Source organism: Spermophilus citellus, assembly GCF_964194105.1.
Source record: "Spermophilus citellus genome assembly, chromosome: 19".
In the NCBI taxonomy this organism is placed as follows: Eukaryota; Metazoa; Chordata; class Mammalia; order Rodentia; family Sciuridae; genus Spermophilus; species Spermophilus citellus.
The window spans coordinates 15614269-15638991 of NC_138201.1; the positions used below are offsets into that span (position 1 = coordinate 15614269).

Genomic DNA, 24723 nt, shown 5'->3' on the forward strand with positions numbered 1-24723 from the left:
TCATTACACCCAAAGTGCTTCCACTTTCTTCCATTTAATTGCTGAAAAATAAGGGAAGGATGCAGTCAAGGGAATAGGGGTCCATGTTTGCCTGACCACATTCACATCACCCCTACCACTTAGCAGGTCATGGCCCTTCTGGTCTACCCATCTGCATCAACCTTCAGGGCAGAGTCCTCACACCGCGTGAGGCAGGTTGAGCTTTTGCCTCGTTAGGAAAATGAAGAATTATAAGCAATATGATTTTATTTAGTTTGGGAACAACTTCCCCCCAAATAATGCCCAAACCCAAAGGTACATAAAAATGGCCAAAAGTATTTCAAGTCATTTGTAATTTCTTCAGGACATAAATGCTTTGAGCCGGGCAGTAAATTACAAACCTCATGGAATCGTGTTAAGGCAGATGATCGATCTGTGGTAGCATTTGTAAGTGTTCCTAAGAAGACTGTTCTGGTGGAGCTGGGTGCTCCTCTTCCCACTTGCTTGGTCAGTTGTCCCAGGAAAGGGGCAGTCCTGGAGTGGCAGGTGGGGAACCAGGCCCCATCTGTGTTGTCACTGCTCATTCTGCTGGCCCTCTGTGACGGAAGCTGACACGGAGCCCTGGCCCTTATTCACATCACTGATGCAGACCCACTGCCCGTCCACGGACTCCTTCCATAGGGTCACCTACAGGTTAGCACAGAGTGTCACTCATCAAAATGAGGTAAAAGAGCAGGAATGACACCGATGCAGCTGGAGGGAGAGGATGTGCCCAGACCAGGGAGCTGGTTATGGTTTCACAACCTGACTTCAACTTGGAGGTTAAGTTCTTAAAACTGGTCGCGAGTTTTAAATTAGTGTGCCACTTCTACATTGAGGAAATAGCCGAGAGCAGGCAAGATCTGTCTCTCCAGAGTAAAAAAATCTCAAAGAACGCCTCCTTTGGAGATCGTCTTGGGGGGAGAGACTAACACTGGGTCCTTTGTAGGAAGCCTCAAAGTCCAGCATCTGTGCCATGTAAAAGTTACCACACACAAGTCTGGGCCTCACGGGGAGGGCGGGCCTGATATTTCTTTGTAGGACCTCAGCTGCCTGCAGAGAGAGGGTCACCACTGTCTAGCAACACGTGGGCACTATGCTCAGTCAGCTTTAAAGGGGGCAGTTTCTGACCCAGGTTATTGTGTGGCTAAAGACATGGTATACTTTACCCCTTCCCTCCTGCACACACACAAAAAGATTAGGGGTCACTGACATTCCTAATCATCCTACAGGGAGGGCTGTCATGCCAGCCCTTGCCACTCTGGCTCACAAGAGGGAAGTGTGACATGAAGGTCTCAGGCTTATTAAAGTACCCTAGTGTAGACAAACTATGAGAGTGGTTTGTACTGCTGTGTGACCCCCTTACAAGTCATCGCTCTTTTTTTGTAGTGGGGAAATGAATCCCTAGCCTTGTTTTGAGATAGGTTCTCAGTTACTAAGTGCCTCACCAAGGCTGGCTGGTCTCCATGGGCAAACTGGAGACCCCCACAGCCCCCAACTATGGAGTGCACCTACCTTATTGTCTCCACCAGAGACGGCCAGGATGTTGGCGGTGATGGACCAGCTCACATGCCACACCACATCGTTGAACTTATGCAGTAACTTAGGTGACCACATATTGCCTGAGGCATCATCACAGGTCCAAATGAACACCCGGCCATCCTGGGAAAAGAGGCTTCAGTCAGGACTGTCTCCTTACACTGCTTTGACGCTGTCTACCCTGCGGAACTTAGGCTAGTGCTCCCTCAAGCGAGTTAAGGGAATAGTGGGGATGGGGGTTCAAGCGTTAGCACACTCATCTGGCATGCAGGGGACACATAAAGTTGTGTCCACCAGAAACTGAAAATTTTCCTGGACAATACCTTTTCACTCTAAAAACATTCTTGGGTACCGGGTGGCCAGATGTGCCTGTCCTACGTCATTCCTTCCTTGGGCACCTCCGGAAAGGCCAAGAGGAGAAAGCAGCCCTGAACTGTGAGGTGCCCATTCCACTGTAATGGTCTATCTGCGGCAAGCCACCGGGCCTGTGTCCTTTTACAGGGGCAACTCCCGCTAGGCGCCCAATGGGTCTGGGCTGACCTGGGAGCAGCTGGCGATGGTGCTGGTGGGCAGGCCAATGGAGGGGGCCCAGGCAACATCGCGAACCCAGTCGCTGTGCGCCTCCAGCTTCTGCTCTTCTTTCCACTGGCCGTCGTCGTCCTCCCTGTGGGAACAGCACAGGAACATGCAGCTGTGCCACCTTCCTCCCCATCCCACCTGCCACTGCTATAAGTGCGGTGACCTTTAGAAAAGGGGGTGGGGTTATTCCAAAGAATGTTCTGGTTTGGGTGGTGGGATCTGGGGGAAGCACTCACTTCCATAGCTTGATGAGGTTGTCACAGCCCCCAGATGCAAACTTCTTGATGTAACTGGGCTTCTGTCCTGATGGCTGGTCTATGAGGCTTCCGGGGACCACGGCAGGGGCCCAGCTGACTGCATTGCAGCCAATCTGTAAAGAGGGACCCAGGTGACGAGCTCGCCCTTGTGCTCTGGAGCAAAACACCTCTGTACACACCTGAGGCTGGTGGTCACGTCTCCAGAACTAGACACCATGGCCCATGAGAGAAGAATTAGGCCCTGACAATTCTCCCTCAAGGAAGCCTAACTGCGTCTACGCACATGTACTATTAGGGACTTAAAGGTCACCTTTTCCAAATATGGGAAAGGAGAGCACACTGGGGTCTATTAAAACCACACACATAAGCACTTGGCCTAATGAATTCTGAAGCAGTCTGGAAACCCGGTGAAGAAACGACCACCCCCTAACTAAGAAGCCCGTCACTTTGTCCCCTCCTAACCACGGCCCCCTCAGCTTTTCCTCCTCCCCATGTGCTCACTACATTAATCCATCTAATTAGTACAGTGCTGCTGATTTTTTTTCCTCCTCATTTTTTTCCTGTTGAACAAACTAGAGTCACCACCACGCTCCTCACCTTTAAAGTTTTTTTTTTGAGAGTGTCTCACCGAGTTGCCAAGGGCCTGGCTAAGTTTCTCAGGCTGGCTCTGAACTCCTCCTGCCTCAGCTGGGATTACAGGCATATGCCGCCAGACCCAACTCACTGTATTCTTGTCCCCCTCGGTCTGTGCTCAGCTTGGCTCCTCTGACCCAACGTTACTGTGTCCAACACAGCTCTGATCATTTCTCTACAGGTACGACGTTCTAGGCTTTCCCTGTACATTTCCTGCCTCCGACCTGGGATCCCTCTGGTTTGAGAAACTATTTCAAAATTATAATCTGGGTTCTAGAGATGCTCACGGCCCCAGAATTACATGTGGTTTTGTCTCCTTTCACACAAAACTTTCTACTGCCAACATGGTTACTAAAGACATTTAAAGAGACTTTGTGAATGTTTTTTCCCCATTCTCCCTCACGCTGTTCATCCCCACCACTCGGGAGGGAGTCTAGGGGTGCTCTACTACCCCCACCCGGCTTCCAACTTGTGATCCTCTTGCCTTAGCCTATCAGTAGCTGGGATTATGGGTGTGTCCTTGTACCCAACTCCCTTGAATATTTTATGTTTTTGGTACCAGGAGTTGAATCCAGAGGTGCTTAAACACTGAACCATATCCCCAGCCCATTTTATTTTTTGAGACTGGCTTTGAACTTGTGATCTTCCTGCCTCAGCCTTGTGAGCTCCTGTGATTACAGGCATGTGCCACCACGCCTGGCTTGGATACTTTAACTATGTGGCCTTCTCTGGTGCTCAGATAAACCCAGGGCCTTGTGAATATATTAGGCACACTGAGCAGCACCCCCAGTCCTGAACTCCTTTTTCTTATGCATGAATCTGAGATAATCTAACTTGGTTTTGTCCACCTTTTTTGTTTAAAGTCCAATAATTTTACAAATTATGTCTTTCTTGGTGACTCTGGGTTGATGGTTTTTTTTTTGGTACCAGGTATTGAACCCAGGGGCACTGATCCAAATCCCCAGCCATCTTTATACTTTGAGACAGGACCCAAGTTGCTGAGGCTGGCTTTGAACTCTCAATCCTCTAGCCTCCCTAGCCCCTGGGATTACAGGTATGTGCCATCGTGCCTGGCGTGGGGTGATGTTCTTAAATACAGAATTAGATCTCAATCAAGTTTCAAATCCTTTAAAGGTTTTCTTGAATCTTTTTAGTATTTCGTTTTCTTCAGAGACTTATTGGTATATATCCCATTTGCCTCTATGAAAAGCTTGCTCCTGTACTTCTAATTTCATGTTTTTTATTTCCCATTCTTTCCTGAGTTCTGTTTCTTCATTTTTGAGTTTCTCTAATTTTGACTTGTGCTTTTTTTTTTTTTTTTTTTTTTTTGGTACCAGGGATTAAACCCAGGGTTGCTTAATCAATGAGCCACATTCCCAGCCCTTTTTATTTTTTGGTGGTATGTGTAGAGAGAGAGTGAGTGAGTGAGTGTGTGTGTGTGTGTGTGTGTGTGTGTTGGTGTTCTTTTTTACATGATAGAGTGTATTTTCACCTATTATACATACACATAACTTCCCTTTCTTGTGGTTGTACGAGTTTCGCTGGTTGTGTATTCATATAAGAACATAGGAAACTTATGTCTGATGCATTTTACTGCTACTTTCCTATTCCCATCTGCCCTCCTTCTTATCCAATGAACTTCTGCTTTTCCCTCCCCTGCCCCCTTATCATGTGTTAGCACCCACATATCAGAGAAAACATTCTGCCTTTTGTTTCTTGGGATTGGCTTATTTCACTTAGCATGACGGTCTCCAGTTCCATCCATTTACCAGCCAATGCCATAATTTAATCTTTATGGCTGAGTAATATTCCTGTGAGTGTGTGTGTGTATGTACACATATATAAAATGAATGATCTGGGAAGGGTGGCCAGGTGTGCCTGTCCTACCTGATTCTTTGGGAATACCCCTGGGCGGGCGGGCGCGCACACACACACCCCCCCACCCACCCCACATTTTCTTCATCCATTCATCTGTTGGAGGGTACCTAGGTTGGTTTCCATAGCCTAGCTTTTGTGAATTGAGCTGTTATAAACATTGAAGTGGCTACTTTTTGAGTCAGGGTCTCACTAAGTTGCCGAGGCTGGCTTCTAACTCACAATCCTCTTGCTTTAGCTTCCTGAGCTTCTGGGATTACAGGCATGTGCCACCAGGCTAGGCTCTCCTGATTTATATACATATCTCTTAGCTTGATTTGCAACAGTGGTTACAGTTTGATTCTTTATGTGGGCATGTCTTTGCAGTGTGCTCTCCTTGTAGGGATGTTATTTGTGTAATTTTTCTTGGTGTGTCTGTGGTGCTGGGGATGGAACTCCAGGCCTTGAGCATGGCAGGCAGCACCAACCACTAACCTACTCCCAGCCTAGTTTTCTGCTTTATTTATGAGATTAGTGTAGTGATGAAGGTCAGCAAGTGGTGGCTCACAGCAGTTCCTGACCCTGTTTCTTCCCAATGTTGGTCTAACCTCTTCTATCCTTCTGTGTCCCTAACTGGCTCAATTCTGATTTCACCCCAGCAGTCTCCCCTTGTGACAGGAATTGCAGTTCTTTAGTCTTTCCCACTGTGTTTCAAGAGAGTACAAGACCCTCCCAGGCATTTCTCTAAAGACGACATTGAAATGGCTAGAACCACAGCAAAGATGCCCATTTTGATGAGCAAAATGAAAATACAAACCACAGCAACCACTACCTCACACCCACCAGGACAGCACTGACCACAGAGATGGCTGTTGGTGAGGATGTGGAGGAGGAGTACCTCGTGCTGCTGGTGGGAACACAGCATGACAACATGGCTCAGCAAATTCACCTCGGTGCACCCAGGGGAAACCCACCCGTTGATGCAGAAACCTGTCCCTGAACATTCACAGTAGCATCTGGTCTTGACAGCTGAAGGTGCCCATCAGCTGGGGGATGGCCAAACATGACATGCACAGCCACAGTGGAGCATGACTGGCCATAGAAAGGAACATGCAAGACATGCTGTGACATGGGTGAGCCCTGAGAATCTCACAATTGTTAGTTCCTCCTTTCATTCATGAGTTTGTGAGAACAAGGCACAAGGCAGGGGCTCCATAGGTGTGTCCCCCACTGTCCACACTGTTTTCTGGACAGTTTCAAACTTAAGGTCCAATGCCCAGGATCACATGGAAATCAGACACTGTGATGCTTTCTATAGCCACCTCAACTCTAGGGGTCCCAGTGGCTGTTGCAGGGCGTGTTGACCAAGCCGTCCACAGCTAAGGCAACAGGTGGGGGTGGGCTGCTGCTGCTGCCCCAGCCTTCCCCACCGGGGGGCTTACCAGGAGGAGCCAGTGCTAACCCTGCCCTGGGCAGAAGAGGCTGTGCAGCTGCTCGGGCTTCAGAACAGGAGGCTCAAGCATGTGACCAGCAGCCCTCCTGGCCCACAACTCACCACCCCCGAGGCCACACACAGCACTACCCTCTGCATGAAGGCAGGGGCTGGACTTACGGTGTGAGCGTTGTTGATCTTCTTCACTTCCCACTGGCCTTCCCCGGTGTAGGTCAGCAGGGAGATGGCCCCATCCGAGCTCCCACAGGCCAGGATCAGGCCGTAGTCATGGGGGGCCCAGCACACAGAGTTCACTGCAGAGGGGGGGAAGGAGGGTAGGGGGGAAGGAGGGTAGGGGGGAAGGAGGGTAGGGGGGAAGGAGGGTAGGGGGGAAGGAGGGTAGGGGGGAAGGAGGGTAGGGGCAGTGAGCAGGCGCGGAGCCGCAGACCGTCAGTTTCCCAGATCTATGGCTTTACTACGTTTCTGAAATAATTGTAGGGATCACTGCGGGCAGTCGTGATTTTGTCAAAGACACAATTATCTACTATCGTTATCATTTCATCGTTGGTCTTCAAAAGAGTAGAAGGAAAACCACCTGAGAATAAAGGCTGGTACTTAAATGAATAAACCTTAAGGAAAATTCACTGTGTTGTGCTTACGCTTCTCATTTTGCTCTGGACCGGCTTTGGATTTGGGGCCTTATCCCAACCTGTAAGGGGCATCAACCCGAGATACCCACAGCTAGGGTGGGAGTGAGGGACTAGCAGAAGGCCAACCAATCCCAGGGGACAGATAAGCCCCACTACAACTAGGCAGCTAGGGCTTCAGGAAGGACAGAGTCCCTCTTCACCCAGGGGTTGACTGCCCACCAGCCCCATGTACCGGAAGAGTCGTGTCCCGAGTGCTCATGGGTCTTCTCCCAGGTGCCGTTTTCCTCTTTCCAGATAATGACTTTCCGGTCGTAGGAGCAGGAGGCCAGGATATTGCCATACATGGGGTGGGCCCAGGCCACCTGCCACACAGGACCCTCATGCCTGCAAGGGGAAGGGTTGGAGCTGCTCAGGGGGAGTCAGGGGAACCCAGGGCTCTGCCAGGCTCTATTCTGGACAGAACTAAATAAAATCTGCCCAAGAATTCCAAAAGGGGGGCTGGGGCTGAGCGGTAGAGCGCTTGCCTAGCACGTGTGAGGCCCGGAGTTCGATCCTCAGCACCACAGAGATATTGTGTCCACCTACAACTAAAAAATAAATATTAAAAAAAATTTCAAAAAGGGACAGTACAGAATGCCACTGCCACAGGGACACTTACTAGACAGTGAAGACCCTAATGTCCTGAGAGGTTGAGCACCTTGAGGTCACAGTCTTTTGACAGACAGGACTCCAGCAGCCTCCCTGTGGCAGCCAGGAGAAACCTTGCTCTGACTGCGGCCAGCAGTGCCCTTGTCCACTGTTGTCTACACCCACAGGTGATCAGCACCTGTAGACGGAGTCACAATCCACTCTCCACACTCAGCTTCTGTGTGTTTTACTTTGATATTTTTCATCTGTTCAAAAGGCACGTCCTTCCCTTCTCTCCTCATCTGTCCATTCACCTGCTGACAGGCATCATCTGCATAGGCTGCAGCAGGCCTGGCACGGGGGCTGCTCCTGTGGTCAGGGAGGGCTGCATGCTTAGCACACAGCGGGCAGCCTGCAGGTACTCAGGCCCCTGCAAACCCACTCCCCAGCTCTGGACTTCGGGCCAGGGTCAGATCTCCCTGTGGCTTTTTTTTTTTTTTTTTTGGATTTGTTTTTTAGTTGTAGATGGACACAATACCTTTATCTTATTTATTTATTTTTATGTGGTGCTGAGGATCGAACCCAGGGCCTCACACCTGCCAGGCAAGTGCTCTACCACAGAGCCACAGCCACAGCCCCTTGACTTTGTTTCTTTATTTAAAAATGGACCTATCAATAAGATTTCTTTCACAAGGTGGTCACAAGGGTTAAATGTGATAACTCACAAAGCTTAGAAAAATGCTTGGTACAAAAAGAAAAAAAAGGATGTGGGGGGAAAAGGTACACTCACACATTGCTGGTTGGGACTGCAAATTGTCGCAACCATTATGGAAAGTGGTTTGGAGATTCCTCAGAAAACCTGGAATGGAACCACCATTTGATCCAGTTATCCCACTCTTTGGTTTATACCTAAAGGACTTAAAATCGGCATACTACAGTGTCACAGCCACATCAATGTTTATAGCAGCTCAATTCACAACAGCTAAACTATGGAACCATCCTGGGTACCCTTCAACAGATGAATGGATAAAGAAAATGTGGTACATATACATAATGCAATCCTACTCAGCCTTAAGGAAGAATGAAATTATGGCATTTGCCGGTAAAAGGATGGAGCTGGAGAATATCATACTGAGTGAAATTAGCTAATCCCCCCCACCAAAACCAAAGGCTGAATGTTTTCTGATATGCAGATGCTAACTCAATAAGGCGGGGGGGGTGGCTAGGAAAGAATAGAGGTATTTTAGAATAGACAAAGTGAAGGGAAGAGAGGGGGTAGGGAGGAGAGTAGAAAGAATCTCAGACATTATTACCCTACGTACATATATAACTACATGACTAGTGTGATTCTACATCATGTATGACCAGAAGAGTGAGACATTATGCTCCATTTACGTATGATGCATCACAGTGCATTCTACTGTCATGTATAATAATTAAAAAAAAAAAAAGACACAGACTTTAACTCTGAAATTTAAATGAGACAGTGTTAAAAGTGTGCTGCGAGTCCCTAAGAGCACTGTTAAGACAATGACAAGACATGAGGTGCTCCTGAATGGCAGCAGTGTGTCACCCACGACCCCACACACTGTGCAATCCTCATGGCCACCATTTCAGAATCTCACCCTGTGAGTTTGCTTTCTACAGCTACTTGTGATGCCAGTATCTTGGGTTCAAGTTCCTCTAGAGAGCAGACCTTAGAAAAGGGGTGTGTGTAGGCAATTTGTTTTGGAAAACAATCCTATAACTAGGAAGAAAAAAAAATGGTGAAAGGGGAAATCAATCCACTGTTATATTTTTGAGCTGATTCCTACAATGTGGATTTGGGAGTATCAACTGCTGGGAACCTTTGCAGAAACACGGGGAATACACCCCAATATTGTCTGGCCAAGGCAGGGAAGCAGCAGCATATGTCTACTGGCTCTAATGCCATAATTTAATAGGAACATCACTGACCTGCACCTCAAGGTTTACATAAGACTTGGAATGTCGAGATGTCTTATTCCGCCAGACTCATCTCTACCACCCCCTTGGTATTTCTCTGAAGTAATTAAAGTCAGATTTCTTAATGACACATGCACACCCATGTTCACAGCAGCACAACTCATAAGAGCCAAACCATGAGAACCAGCCTAGGTGTCAGTCAACAGACGAATGGATTAAAAAAATGTAGTATAGGGGCTGGGGCTCAGTGGTAAAGCGCTCGCCTTGCACGCACAAGGCCCTGGGTTTGATCCTCAACACCACATAAAAATAAATAAGTGAAATAAAGGTATTATGTCCAACTATAACTAAAAAATAAAAAATATTTTTTAAATGTGGTATATGTACACACAATGAAGTTTTATTTGGCCTAAAGAAAAAAATTATGTAATTTTCAGGAAAATGGATGAAACTGGTAAGCATATGTTAATTGAAATATACCAGACTCAGAAAATCAACAGTCATGTTTTCTCAATTATGTGAAAGGTGGAAAGAAAAACAGGGAAAAAAGATTTCATGAAAATAGAAGGGGGACCAGTGGCTCGGGAGGCTGAGGCAGGAGGACCACAAGTTCAAAGCCAGCCTCATCAACAGCAAGGCACTAAGCAACTCAGCGAGACCCTGTCTCTAAATAAAACAAAAAATAGGGCTGGGGGTGTGGCTCAGTGATCAAGTGCCCCCAGGTTCAATCCCCTGTACCCCACCCTAGGGTGGGGTAGAAAAAGGAAGGAGCCCTTTAGGATAGAAAAAGTGAATTAGGGAGAGAAACTGGAGGTACTGGTGATTGATTTGATCAAATCATCATAGGTTGGGGGGGGGGGGGGGAGACCACCAAACCAAACCCGCTCAATGCCAGGAGATGCCCTTGGTTACTTCTCTGCCCTAGAGCAGCAACCACTGCCCCCTGGCTGGATGTTCAACACTATGTTCCCAACACCTGCGAAGGAGCTGCTGATGGCATTGAACGGACTTGAGTCCCAGCAACGGGCAGAGTTCTGACGGAAGCACATGTTTGGCGGTGTCTTTCACATCATTTGAGCACAAGGAAAACCTGCGGGGAGCTCAGCTCCTGCACAGGACTCTGGCAGCTGGCTCCTCAGTCACTTGTCCTCAACACCCAGGTGGAGGGTGACTTTCAGTCTCATTTCCCCAAATGGGTGACTTAGTCTGCTTTAACGCAGCTCAATACATCCTGGCACCTCTGTCAGGGCTCTGCTCCTGGGCAATCTAGCAAGGTCAGGGATGCTCAGAAGAGGGCACAAAAAAGACAGAAGCAAGCTGACCACGCCGACCCCCTGATCTTGAAATAGGAACCCAGACACTGAAATCAACAACTGATGGCGTGACTGACTCTAGTGGCACGTCTAATAACCACTGTGATGCAAAGTCACGGTATTGTAAGAGCTACAACTGCAATGTAAAATGAAAATACCTGTGACATCCATTGGTGCCAAAGTGACAGGTACTACAAACACTACTGTGGTTTCTGCTGCACCTCCAAAATTGAAGGAAGTGTGAAATATCAGAGTCACGAAAAATAAAGGTGATTCTTTTCCCCCTTGCTCCAGTTCCCCAAACCTTGTGTTCTTCCCACAGCACCTTGTGGATCTCAGGTTAAAACCCACAACTCTGTGAAAGGCAGGGAACTTGGGGGTGAGCATAAAAGTGATTCAGGATCTCAGTAGGGAGAAGGGGAAATCAAACATATCCAATCAACACCTGCCATTGGCAAACAGAACAACAGATTAAAAAGTTTATTCTTATAGTAAAGCTCTTGAGATCACATAGGCTAAACCATATAAAATGGCATCGTTTACCACTATTTTTTTTTTTCCACATTCTTTTTTTGGGCCAGGGATTGAACCCAGGGGCACTTCAGTAGTGAGTCACATCCCCGGCCTTTTTTATTTTTTTGAGAGACAGGATCTTGCTCAGTTGCTGAGGCTGCCCTCAAACTTGTCATCCTCGTGCCTCAGCCTTCCAAGTTGCTGGGATCACAAGCACGAGACCCCACACCCACTGTTTAAATGTATCAGTACCTGCTCACACTGAAGATGAACTGGGGGCTGGCTGTGTAACACATGCTCCTTGGGAAGGAAGCAGGATGAGGCCATCTTGAGGGTATGTAGATAAGGATTCAAGAGGTAAACTGCCTCACTTGCCCCAGGTCCTCTAGTAGGAGTGTGGGTGCAGATCCGGGATTCACAGCCAGATCCACCTGTGCCCTTAGCTGCATCCCCCCTAGGGGCATATGCTGAGGTCAACTTGGGTGCTGGGACCCAGCCATCTTTGCTAAATACACTTTGGGGTTGCTCTGAATCCTGGCTCCATCCTTTCCTCAGGCTCAAGGCAGGGCCTGAGGTGTCACATGATTCTGGCAAACCTTCTCTGGGCTTGCCCACACTTACCCCCTGAGGTCGGCGATGAGGATCTGTCCCCCGTTGCGCACATCGAAGATTTTGACGGACCTGTCTGAGGAACAGGTTGCCAGGCGGGTGCCATAGTAGTCCATCTGGGCATCATGCTGCAAAGGGAGGACAGCTTAGGAAGCCTGCAGGCTGGGCAGGCGGGGTGAGGGCAGTCACCAGACAGAGACTAGTTTGGACTAATCTACTCGGAACTCACTTTTTGGTATTGGGAATTGAACCCAGGGGCACTTTACCACTGAGCCACCTCTCCAGCCCTTCTTAAGACAGGGTCTTGCTAAGCTGATGAAGCTGCTCTGAATTTGTGATTCTCCTGCCTCAGCCTCCCAAGTCCCTGGGATTACAGGTGTGCACCACTGCATCCAGTCACCCAAAACTAATTTGATCCCAAAGAATTGTCATCACTAGGCAAGGAGATACTCTCTGTTAAGTGATGTCTTTCCAAAAGGGACAAAACAAACCATACTCAGCTGGTTTTACATACCCTTTACACACTCTCAGGAAGGTCTCTTTAATCCTGTTCTGTTGGGTGAAGATGGGGAAACCAAAGCTGGCCCAGCCCCCCTTTCTCCTTTCTCTCAGGCTCCATGGTGTATTGGGAAAGGTACACCGAGGTCCAGCTCAGCCCCAGAACCCAAGGCTAACACTTGAAAATAGGTCCCAGACAGGTCCTCGGGACTGCACACAGGGTCCCACTCAAGATATTTGGGTTCCTGACTCCACCCAGAGGCCCTTTTCCATACTGTTGTGCCTAGTAACTCTGACTCCCACCCAACGGAAACAACACCTCAGGTGTCACTGGCTGTGCCACTCATGAACCAGATTCCCAATGCTGCCTGACCACCCAGAGCTGGGCTGGCTCCTGCCCACAGCCCCTTCTCTCTGGGTGATAATTCCTCTGAGGCACTGTGCCTACTGCCCTCTACCCTGGCCCTTCTGCTTGCAGGCTCTCCCTATTCCAAGGATGCTATTCCCTAGCTGTCCCGCCTGGAAGGTTTCAGAAGTGATTAGCTGTCACCCCTGTGGTCACCATGAGAAAGCGTGCCCTGTGAAAGGAAGCATTCCGTGTGTCTGCCTCGGCCCTCCTTTCTCATTGCCCCACCCATGGAAAACTGACTCCTCTTTGGAAATCAGCCCCCCTCCTCTGCTGTGTTGGGTCTGGCTTTCTGGGGGGCAGGCAGTGCAGGTGCATTCCCCAGGTTCTTCTCCAGCTGGTGCTACCACACTGTGAGAGGAAGCAAGGCATAATACCAAAGAGATTCAAATCCTAGCTCCTTATCTGCTGTGCAACCTTCAGCTTTAATTTCCATATTTAAAAACGGTCTAATAATTGCTCTCTGCTTCAACATTTGTAAGGCAGTCTGAAGGAGATATGAATGAAAAGTACTTAGTATGGTGTCTGATGTTTGGTAAGCAAATGTCCATAATTATGATTTTGCCTCACCTGCTTCCTAAACTCATGCAAGTAGGTAGCATAGCCACTATTCTTCCCATGAGGCTTACAAAAGTTAAGACACTAGCAATAGAGCCTCACACTGGATTCTTCCTGCCCATAGTACCACGCTGTATCCAAGGAGGTATGGTCTCACAGCTGGACTGCTTGTGACTAAACCAGAAACAGATTAACTCTGCCATTAGGCCAATTCTCAGAAACCTGAAAGCAGCTATTGAGTGGCCAGGCTGAGGGTGGTAACCCAGCATGAAACACTGTTTAAGCCTGTGTCCTGCTCAAAAATTACCTGTACTCCGTGGCCCTACACGAAGCAGCTTGGGCTTTCACTGTGACTGCTGGCTGGCTTTCTACATCATCTTCCTTCTCTCCTCATTTAAGCCCCTTTGCAGAGGGACCAAGAAGTGACAGCAGGAGGAAGACTGGGAAGACAACAGTCAAGCCTCACACCCACTTGGCCTCCAACCCACAGCAAGTTACTGTGTTGGCCAAAGACCAAGGGCTCTGAGTGACAAACTGCTCCTAAGCACCCCTCAGCAGGGAGGTCAGACTATCATAGTCCTGCTAACTCAGATGACACTGCTGACACTGCTGGGAGAATAACCATGCCCCCCTGAGGCTACAGCCTGACTAGCAACCACTGTACAGCCTCACCTGGGTTCATAAAAATGATCAATAGAAAGGGGAATGAAAAATCCATGCTTTGTCCCTCCCACAGAAATGCCCATGCCCAAAGCCCCAGAGGGAGGATTAAATACTCACAATCATATCCTCATGGGACGTATCTACGGTGTTGATTACTGATACCTGGAATCAAAGATGGTGCTGGTAAATTAACTGACAGCAGAATGCAATATCTCCTCATTAAGTCCACTTTTTTTTTAAGTTCTTGACTGCAAGAGGTAGTTGTCTTTGAGAAGTTTACATGGTAAGATAAATCTTTTAACATTATAGGAGTCCTAGGGGATAGCTATAGACATGGACTGGACCTAGATGAGAAGGAGCAATTGGCCAGATGGCGAGGGGTGGGTGATTTCTGTCTAAGCACAGGGATAAACAAGCAAAGACCCAGAGGTCTGAGAGAGGTCGATGTGAACTGCGGAATGACAAGGTCTGCCTCTGAAGGCGAGGTGGAGCCTGGAGGGAGTTAGAGTCCACGTTCCCTTCTTGGATGGCAGCCTCTGAGGTCCCAGGCACTTTATGCATAATACGATTAACATCTACGACTTGGAGACTTGATTCAAACTTCTCCTGAGTCAGCTCCCTGGTCTACCACTTCTGATGGACTCTCACACCTAGTGGCATCCAGGTTCAATAGTTTGAAGGGCTGGGACACAGGTGTTACGGCATCAACCTCCTCATTCTGTGAGATGTAGCTCAAACGAGCCCCCCCACCCCCACCCCAATTAAAGATTCTCAAATCCTTGACTGGCTGGACTCTTGTGTAATAGCCCCGCACACCTACAACACTTTGTGCTGTTTTTTCTCCCCACTAGAAGGGGAGCTCCCTGGAACCCTGCACTTAGTCACATGCAGTTTTGAAACCCTTCAAATCATCTATTGCAAACACAAGGAACTCGGTTACTATTTGCTGAATGAATACATGAACAAATATTGACTACTTTTTCTTTGCTCAACCATTATTCTCTTAATTCACTGGATAGAAAAGGAGACTTGAAAAGATTTCAGTTTGGAACTCACATTTCTTTCCTTTTTGTTTTGATACTAGGGATTGAACCCAGGGATGTTTTACCACTGAGCCATACCCCTAACCCTTTTATTTATTTTATTTATTTTGAGACAAGGACTAAGTTGCCCAGACTAGCCTTGAATTTGTCATCCTGTCTTGGCCTCCCCAATTGCTAGGATTATAAGCACGTGCCACCACGACTGGCTGGTACTGACATTTCTTAACTATTTCACCCAGTTCACACTTTCTAGCACAAACCCTGCAAGTATAAAATCTGACTTCACTTTTCAGAAAGATGCATCACGGGAGAGGATGGTAGCAAAGCAGGTCAGAGGCGCATGCTGAATAAGCTTCAGTTCTCTCATAAAATTCTAACACCTGCAAAAGTGGGCTCCCAGGGTCCTCAAATGCAAGAAAGGAAAAGGAGTCTCCTGTGCGTTGAACTGTCAGGATACAAAGTGCTTTCACATGTGCCCTGGGAGGTACCAAGTGCAGAGTCAATTACAGTCACCTGACACACTAAGGCACTGAAGAAGCCCAGAGAAGAAGAAACACCTGTCAAAGTCGCAGAGCTGGGGAAAGAGTCATCCCCTAATCTACCAACTCCCAGCCACAGTCCACAATCCACTAGATTCTGGTCCACTGAGAACATAAAATAGTTGTTGCGCCGAATTCCCTAAATCCAATGGCTGAGAGTGAGTCAGGAAGAAAGTTTGCTGACAGATAGTCTCCTACTGGATTATTAATGGACTTTAGAAGCAGCATTCATTTCTAACCACCTTCATCCACCAGCCAAGATTGGCGAACCATGCTTGTAAACAAGTGTGTTTTTGTTCTCCCAAGCAGAATGCAATATCACCTCATCAATATCTCCTCCTCTTTATCCTGGCGGATAAGGGATAATAATAACCTGAATATAATATAATTAATATAATAATCTGTTATTATCACTGTTAAACAGTAAGAAGCAGCACTCAAAACCAATTCATCTTTTCAGAATCACAAGTAATTTAGAATGAGGTGAACACTGAGAATAAGTGCTTCCAACTTTATTAAGCCTAAGAACCAGAAGCCAAAAGAGCAGCAGAGTAGCTCCCTGCACAACAACAACTAATCCCAGGGCTCTCATTCCTGGGTTCACGAAGGCTCCCTCAAACCTGCAGCTCGGGCATATCCACTTTCCTAAGAGCATGCATTTACCACAGGGTACCAAACTCAGTCTGGAGACTTCCATTCATTAGTTCATTCATGCTCATTGAACTGAACAGTAAGCGGTAGACACCACAGAAAATTTAAACAACGGCGGCCTCATTCAGTTGGTCTTTCCCGAACCGCCCCTCATACCTGGGGACGCTGTGCTCAACTGGCCACAATTGAGCTGTTAGAGGTGGTAGGCGGCAGAATGGAACGGTTAGGAAGGTTCGAGAACTCAGCTCTGCCCCTGACCAGCTAGCTCTGCAAGAGGCTTTACCTCTCAGCGAAAGGTTTTCTCGTCTGCAGGGTGACGACACCTTCACGAGGCTCGGCGGGCGGAGATTACGAGCAACACCTGGGGTTTCTAAGGCCTCGATATGGCGTTTGGGGTTTTCAATGGCGGAAGGAAGAGGACGGGGATAAGAAGGAGGCAGGGCAGCGGCGCGGCCCGCAGAGCCCCGGGAGGTGCCGCGGCCTCGTCCGGGTCTCTCGCTCGGAAAGGTCCACAAGGACGCGGACAGAGCACCCAAACCTCCAAGTAGTGAGGGGGAGCTGAACGGCCCCAGCCCGGGCTTTGAGCCTCAGCGTGGCCAAAGCCTTCGTGTGGTCCGCACCCTGCTCCGCGACCCCAGCTGAGCTGAGGCGAGAGCGACTCACCATAGCTGCTGCGAGAGCGACTCCCGGTCTCGGACGTGGCAGCCTGAGGCGTCGCGTCCGGACGTCTCACTTCCGGCGCCGTGTCGGCAGGACTAACGGCCCGTCGCTCTGAAGCCTCCGGGTAGCAACACGCTCGGCTTGCGCGGAGGCCCGGCGTCTTCCACAGGCCGCGCCCCGCCCTTCTGTGGCTCCTCCTCTTTATCCTGGCGGAAGGCGGGAGATCCACGGGGCGGGGTTCTGGTTGCCTAGGCGACCCGGGCGGAGGGCGGTTGGACTCGGAAGCTCTAGGGAGTTAGCTATCCTGACCTAGCCGTCCCTTTTCCTGAGACCTAGAAGTGAAAGCATTAATAATGGCAGCTTCACCGGCCCCTCGGCGGTTCTGGGTATGACCGGCTTTTTGATGAATATTGGAAGATGATTAATTTTGTGGGGGTTGATTGGACTGGTCTTAGCTCTTCATTTTTGATCCCTCCTAAGGACCGCCCTGCCGTCCCTGAGCCCCAGGACCTGTGACTTTTAGAGACTCCAAATTTCCCCTTGCAAACGGAAAGCCTGCGATCTGTGAGGCTGGCTTATCAGGTAGATTCCCCCAGGCGTGGAGGGACCTCAGCCAAGCTCCTGTGTCTGGAGTCCAGGAGTCCAACCCTCGGTGTCCCCAATTCCTCCTAGATGCCTGGCTTCCCCAAGGGAGGGCAGCCAAGGATCGCTCCAAAAGCACATGGAGAATTCCGCACTGCAGGACAGAGCCTGGGCCACACATGGTCTAGGCCTGGGCCCACTCAAGTACTAGGGGGCAAGCAGCTTACAGGGGAGCCTTGCTTTCCTTAGTGAGTCATAGTCCTTCAGTTTCCTCTGTAGAAACTGGGGCTAAAAGTCCTGCTCAGTGATGTCCCCAGGAAGATGTTGATAGGCACAAGCTGTCAAGGAGCATTGGAGAGGAGGCCAGGGGAGTTCCCTGTTAACTAAGCCTCAGGAAGCAAGCCAGCCTTCCACCCCCACTCCAGCTTCTTAGATTTATTTCTCTCCAATGAAGAAATATTGTGGGGGCATGAGGGGGTGGTTTTTTTTTTAATGTTTTTTAGTTATAGATGGACACGATTTCTTTGTTTATTTTTATGTGGTGCTGAGGATTGATCCAGTGCCCCAGTGCCTCACATGTGCGGGGCAAGCACTGTGCTACAGAGCTACAACCGCAGCCCAGAGGGAGTGGTTCTTAGGATAGAGCAGGAAACACAGCTGAGGGGGACCTGTTGGTCTCCTGTTCTTCAAGGGATCCCTAGTCTTGGCTAGGTAGTTGCATCCCTGATCTGGGTGATAAGATCAGGTCAATTCTTTCTGAGCCAGTGGGAAATTGGCACAGAGGCATATTAGATATAATTTAAATATAATGCAGCAGCGTAGTCATTATTAATGGATTTTCCTGGTGTAAACATTGAGGTTGAAGAAACAGAAAATTTGGGACAAACAATGGGTATGTATTTTACTCATATTTGTACTCAGAAGATATTTGTGAGTGGGACTGAAAGACTTTGTTATAGAGAAGTTTAGGTGCTGACCCTGGCATCAAGATGGACAGGTATCAGTATCACACCTCTTGCTTGTTATATAGGCAAATCTTTCATTCACCTCTCTGAGCTGCTGTTTCCTTCTCTGGAAAGTAGGAAATATAATACAGGTTGAGTATCTCTTACCTGAAATGCTTGGGACCAGAAATGTTTGATTTTTTGGGATATGGAAAATTCACATATTCATAACGAGATGGTTTGGGGACGGGACCCAAATCTAAACACAAACACTTTTATGTAGTATTTTTAATAAATTTTTGCATGAAGTGAAGTTTTGTGGTGTGAAGTTTTTACTCATGATGTTATATCAGCATCCAAAATATCTTTCTTTCTTTTTTTTTTTTCCAAAACATCTTTGGATTAGGGATGCTCAACCTGTAATGCTGCTTCTGAGAACTGATGTTAAATAAATGAACCTTGGATGTGTAATTACTTGGAAGTAGGATGGGCCAGTGGTTCTTGTTCTAAGCATCAGTTCAACCCGAGAAGAGCTGGGATTGTGTGTGTATAAACCTCAGCTTTTGAAGCAACATTGAGAATTGTTTCTCAATCTGGGAATATTCTCCTTCTCTTCCAATGCTCAGCAGAGCTTGGCAAAGTTCAGACTCCCTCTGTCTTCCCCCTCCCCAGTGGAAGATGCCACCTGTATCCTATGTCTGTATTTCCCATCTCCTCCCTCTGGTTAATCCCAGACCCCAAGTCATTCTTAGCTTTCTCTAACCTGTGCCCTTCACCTCCCAGTCCCTTTGGCCCAGAGTTTCTTTATATCCTCTGGAGGCCTTTCCCCCCATTCTCTCTGAGATGGTCACGTTAAGTTTGCCTCCTTCATTTGGTGGGTGGTCAAAAGGTGCGACCTAGTAGAGGGAGAGCAAAGTGTCCTTCCCAACCAGGGGCTTGATTTCCCCAAATTTAAACCCACAGAGGGTGGGGGCCCAGCTGTCCTTCATAAAAAGGCTTTGTGATGGGAAGCATGCCTGCATTTCCACGTGTGCATTTATTGTTATTGCTCAGTATAGTGTTGAAAAGGCAGACAAATCCCATTAGTTACAAAGAGCACAAGCCAGAGATACAGAGAAATAAAGAGTGTACAGTAAGAGCACAGTCTCTTCCCAGCCCCGATTGTCCCAGAGCCCCCCCCCCCCCCCCAGAGCCCGGGCAGCTTATGGAAGCTGGAGGCGGCACCAGTCCCTCACTACTCTGTTATAAAAGATGTGCACACAAGAGTTAGCAAGTGTGGCGACCCCCGAGAGGAACGGCTCGGGAGGGAGAGCACCACAGACATTACAAAACAGACTGAGGGGCTGAGGGGTGGCCCCGAGAAGCCTCGAATCTCTTGTTTTTTGGAGGGGGTGGTGATGGCAGCTGCCCAGGGCCTGGGATCTTTCCCCCCTGCTCCGTCTCCTGCCTTTTGGGTGGTGGGATCTCTACATTTAAATCAGGAGAGCTTGATTTGGAACCTGGAAAAGACCTGGGGTTTCCTGTTGTCCCAGTATGGCCTTGGCTCTGGGAGACCCTAAAGCCTTCAGGAAGCAGCCCTTCCCTGCCAGATCCTCTCAAGTGGGGTTCAGATGTTGCTGCAGGAAAGATTTGAGGGGGAGGCTTGTCAGATGCACCAGGTTGGCAGCCTCCGGTAGGCAGAGCAGGAATGGGGTGAGGGGAGGAAGGGCACAGAGAACATCCGGGCAAGAAACTTCTGTATCTCACAGGCGCTGAAGCTCTGAATTAAATAAGAGGGGACCCCCACTCTCTGAAAAAAAAAAAAAACAAACACCTGAAATAAAATAACCAAAAACAAGTTCAGGAAGTGGAGACACGAACAAACGTTTCTCCCATGAACAGTACAGCGTGGGCCCCACATTCTCTCCGAGCTCACCCTCATAGCTCTGGGTCTAGGAGAACCCCTTTTTATCTTCTGATGATTGGCGGAAGATGGAGGGTCCACCTCTGCATGATCATGAAGTGACTTTGGTTCCTAAGCTAAGGCTGGGTGGGGGCTCAGTGGACTCTTTCTCACAACTCCTAGGCCTGGGCAACAGGTGAAACCACAGGAGGGACATCAGGCTTCCTTCGAGATTCAGGATTCCCTTTTTGTCCCTTCTGACAGGACACACTGTATTTAGTGACCCTGGGGAGCAGGAATTACAATGTGGGGAGAGGGATGGCACATAGGGTGACAGGACCCAGGATCTGGGCTGGGAGGAGGGCACAAGATGGAGGTCTTGGCAGATTTTTAACATTACCTCAGAAGAATAGATATGAGAGAATAACTAGGAGATTTTGTTCAAGTAGGGCAAAGGAGACTCACCCTGCCACAGAATAAAACATTCCAAAGTGACAGTAAGCAAAACAGTGTGGCTGGTGCCAGAGGAGACATCCAGATGAGGGAATAGAAGAGAAATTGCAGAAATAGGCCCAAGACTACATAGGACGTCAGGAGGGATAGACGCGCCATTTTAACACAGTTGGGCAGAGCGGCTCTTGAGTGACAAGGTTCAGAGTCCTGGCTCAAGAGCAATGTGCTCTCAGAAGCAGGGTGCCCCCGCTCTTGCCAGTTCTATGCTGGGGTTGAGACACAGGGCCCTGGTGAGCGTTGCTGGAGCACTGGGGTCTGCTCCTGAGTTAGAGAAAGCCCCGTATTGCAGGAAGAGCCCTCCCTTCCTTCCTCCAAAGGTAGGTCAACCTGTAGCATCAGAGTCACTGAACACGTCTCTGCTTTTCCCTCATCTCTTGTGAGGTGGGGAGCTTAGACCTCAGAGCTATCCCTCCTACCTTCTCCTAGAGCCTGGGTCTAGAGGACAGGACAGAAGTAGAGTATGTAGTCCAAATTAGAACAGCATAATTTACACAGTATATATTTACTATGTTCTGCTTGATGGTGTTTCTTTTTCTTTTTTTCCTGAAACCACATCTCAGAACCACACTGTGGGAGTCAGAAGAGTCGGCAATTGAAAGCATACCCATTGCATAGTATTAAATGAACAGAGACGGTGAGTTCTTTATTTACAATTATTGTCTAGATAAAAAAATTCATAAAAACAGATGAATGGTCATAAATTATTTACCCCCTAATGGGGTGATCTGCCAAACGTACCCCATGCTGCTAGATATAGGACGCAGAGTGCAAGCTTTGTATACTACAGTGAGTTGTGACAAACCAACCATTTCCTGTGTGCGTGCGTGTGTGGATGTGTGCAAGTCGGAGAGTGAGGGGTCTGTGTGTGCGATGTCCATCATTCCCGACGAGAGGAGACCAGACGCCCATGTGGGGCCTCCCTGGTGGCTTCCGTGGATCCCTGTCACCCCAGCTGGGATCTGCTCAGAGCACCCCTCCCATTTGCCTTGCATCCCGGCTCCAGGAGCACAGGGGAGTCTGGTGAGCAAGTACGACCATCCTGATATCATGGAATGAGGTCACAGAGACGTGATTGAACAAAGAAGGGGAAGATGGGAAAAAACGTGAGAAAGGAAAACTCCAAAAGAAACTACCATGTTCCAGGGCTGCCCCATGTTTCCTGCGTGCCGGTCTCTCCTTCCTCGGAGGAGCGAGTAGGCTGGCTTTGGTGGTGTTTATTCTAGAATCCAATAAGCACATCCGAGGGTGGTGTTTCCTCTGCTGGATACATTCAGAGAGACTTCTTAGCGACACTCAGGCGATGCTCTTTTGCACGGAAGGTCCTCCTTAGAGAAAGATTTTGCCAGGTGGGATGGGCTGACTTTGAACCCCAAAGCTGTCAGGTTTTTCCACAGCTGTGCAGACACGGGCCCTCCCAGCTGACTATGGCTCTTTTCCCGGTGGCTCTCATCTTGGTAGTGGAAGAGTTCTCTGGGCCTGGAGAAGGGGCAGGGGCCAGGCGGACACGAAATGACTGTGGGGAAGGGTCAGCGTGAGGAATGGACTTTGCAAGCGAGGCGGGAAGTGTTTGGTTTTCCTTGAAGCATGGGACATCATCGATCATGGTATTCAAAATGTCTTTTGCACTGTACAAGTTTATGGAAAAAGATTGTATGCTGAAAAGTCTCAAAGCAAACTTTGTATTAAATACAAAAGTTCTTTTATGAAAAAAGCTGAGACCCACAAAGTGCTTAGCAGTTAAGAGGCCGACAGACAATTAAATAAGCTCTTATTAAGTGGGATTACTAGTGCTGTTATTGTCTTGGGGGGGAAATAGCCACCTTTTCTGACCTGTGATATGGGAGGGTTTCAGAATGGCTTTCTGTCTGGGGAAGCAAGACTTGCTGTTACAGGTTACAGTATATATTGTGGCTAAAGGAAGACAATTTGGTTTAAAAATCACACTGAATACATCTCAATATACACATCATAAGGTTCATTCGGATCTAAATAGTGCAGAGAAAAAGGCTATTCTTCTTCAAAAATAAAAATAAAAGCAGCAAGCCATACCGATCTTCATCCAGTGTGCCAACAGCTTATACGCTGCCATTTATAAGGAAATAAACTTCTAAATTACTAACTAAAAAAAAATCAACACAATAGCATTTATAATATTTCAACACTACCTCAACCTCTGTGCAGACAGCGCCAAAGACAACCTATTTTGGAAATGCTCTTGGTAAACTCAAGCGAGTTTCATTGAGAGAAAAGTCTTGAGCCAGTGCTTTTGACATCCTTGGGTCGTGACAGCCGCTGGTGCCACAAACCTAGGAAACCTTCTCTCCTCTTCTCCCTTCGTCTACGGAGCCTGTGGCTGAACACCTCCGGATGGATCCTCAGTAGCATTTGGCTTCTGCCTGAGCCTCCCACGGTAGTGACGTCATTGAACGGAAATAGCAGGCAAAAATCAGAGCATGGCTATTGTAAAACATCAAGGATGCAATCCAGGGGAAGTGTCTGTTGGGCCGAGCTATTTTTATAGCATCTCAGCCACCAGTGTTCTTGAACCATACAAATAGCCAAAGACATTATCTACAGGTTTGTAAACAAATTACATTCTTCTTTTAGGACATAAATAAGTTAAAATAGAGCAATTTAAGCAGAAACAAGGCAACATGCCGGCAAAGAAACTTTATATATCCATGTATATATATTTTTATATATATATATATATATATATATATATATATATATATATATATATATATATCTACCTATCTATATGGACGTATACAGTCTTGGAAAGTATACGTTGATATAGATACAAAGAAATGGATATAACCTCGTGAGTGTCTATGAAGTTCTTCGGTTCCATTGGTGCAAATCTACTAGGCGAGTTAAGCTCTGCGATTTCAAAAAGTTATTAAATTAATCTATACAACTGAGACCATGCTGCGCAAGCATTTCAAAAACTCAGAGACCAGTGGATCGGATAAATAGTCTCAGAAAAGAGTCCTGTTTGCAGTTCCCGCCTAAGAAAACAAACGAACAAAAAACCCCTCCCCCTCTCCAACCCCCCCAAAACCAAACAAGGGGAGGATGGAAAGTGTCCAGTACATTCATGCGGGGGGACGTGGTGGCCGGGTGGGTGCATGGCTGGTCCATGTCTTGAGTAGGAGCCAAGAAAGGCTCCCTTTGGGATAACTACTCATTCCTCCCAGAGGCCCCCGGGAACCCGGCCCTTGCCTCGAAGTGAAAAATTGTTCAAACAGCATCGCAGCCAGAGAAAGGTCTGTGGGTGGAAACGTCGGGTTTTCTCTCCAGTATTTGGTTTCCTGGGGTTGCTCCTTGCTGCGTGGGTGAGTCGGGTGCCTGGAGGGGTGGGTGCCCGGGAGCGGTGGCAGCGGGTCCCTTAGGGCGGGCCGGCGGGTAGGCAACTGGGTCCTCAGCTAAAGCGACGTCTCCAGGCTGTGAATGGGGCTCCCTGGACTTGAAGAGGTAGCTGATTTGCTCGTGTCGGTCGTCAGGTTGATCCCGCTGTCGATGGCGCTGTTGTTCTTGTTGAGCGATGACGGCGGGCTGGAGTTCTGCTTGAGCGCGGCATCTTCTTCCAGGTCGGTGTCGTCGATGAGGGGGATGTGGGGCTGTGAATCTTCGATCCGGAATTCAGGATGAGCCATGAAGTTATGGATGGAGGTTCGAGACTCGGGCTTTTCTAACCCTTCATAGAGAGAGCTACGGAACGCCTTCACGACGCGGATCTGCAAGGGAAGCACAGGGCTCAGGAGCAGCCCTGGGGCCTGTGGGGGCTCCGGGGGGGCTCAGAGGATGGGGCTG

At 48.4% G+C, this 24723-nt stretch overlaps 2 protein-coding genes across 13 annotated transcripts in view; both read right to left on the bottom strand.

The window, feature by feature from the left end:
• Positions 1-240: 240 nt before the first annotated feature.
• On the bottom strand, positions 241-17102 carry SEC13 (SEC13 homolog, nuclear pore and COPII coat complex component). 2 transcript variants are annotated; one of them, XM_081275916.1, is made up of 9 exons: positions 16990-17102; positions 14211-14255; positions 11981-12096; positions 7195-7346; positions 6493-6626; positions 2373-2506; positions 2098-2221; positions 1534-1680; positions 241-666 (listed from the first exon to the last, which is right to left on the bottom strand). In XM_081275916.1, the coding sequence occupies exons 1-9, from the start codon at positions 16990-16992 to the stop codon at positions 553-555; spliced, it is 969 nt and encodes a 322-aa protein (XP_081132042.1). In that variant the 5' UTR covers positions 16993-17102; the 3' UTR covers positions 241-552. The 2 variants fall into 2 exon arrangements, with proteins under 2 accessions (XP_081132042.1, XP_081132043.1); XM_081275917.1 differs by lacking the exon at positions 16990-17102 and adding an exon at positions 16610-16949.
• Positions 17103-19640: 2538 nt separating this feature from the next.
• The window catches only part of ATP2B2 (ATPase plasma membrane Ca2+ transporting 2), a 207140-nt gene continuing 202057 nt past the window's right edge, over positions 19641-24723 (bottom strand). For 6 of the 11 annotated variants that reach the window (XM_081276197.1, XM_081276198.1, XM_081276200.1 and 3 more), the window contains one exon: positions 19641-24647. In XM_081276197.1, the coding sequence (XP_081132323.1) occupies positions 24336-24647 (312 nt within the window). In that variant the 3' untranslated portion in view covers positions 19641-24335. The remainder of the gene's footprint in view (positions 24648-24723) is intronic. The other 5 variants (XM_081276195.1, XM_081276202.1, XM_081276201.1 and 2 more) reach the window with 4 other exon arrangements.

Bases quoted from the DNA above. Each gene is read 5' to 3' on its own strand.
- SEC13 (XM_081275916.1), bottom strand. The intron at 12,097-14,210 runs GTGAGTATTTAA...CTCCCTTTGCAG, and splicing joins CGTCCCATGAGGATATGATT to CATGATGCCCAGATGGACTA. The intron at 1,681-2,097 runs GTCAGCCCAGAC...CTCTTTTCCCAG, and splicing joins CCATCGCCAGCTGCTCCCAG to GATGGCCGGGTGTTCATTTG.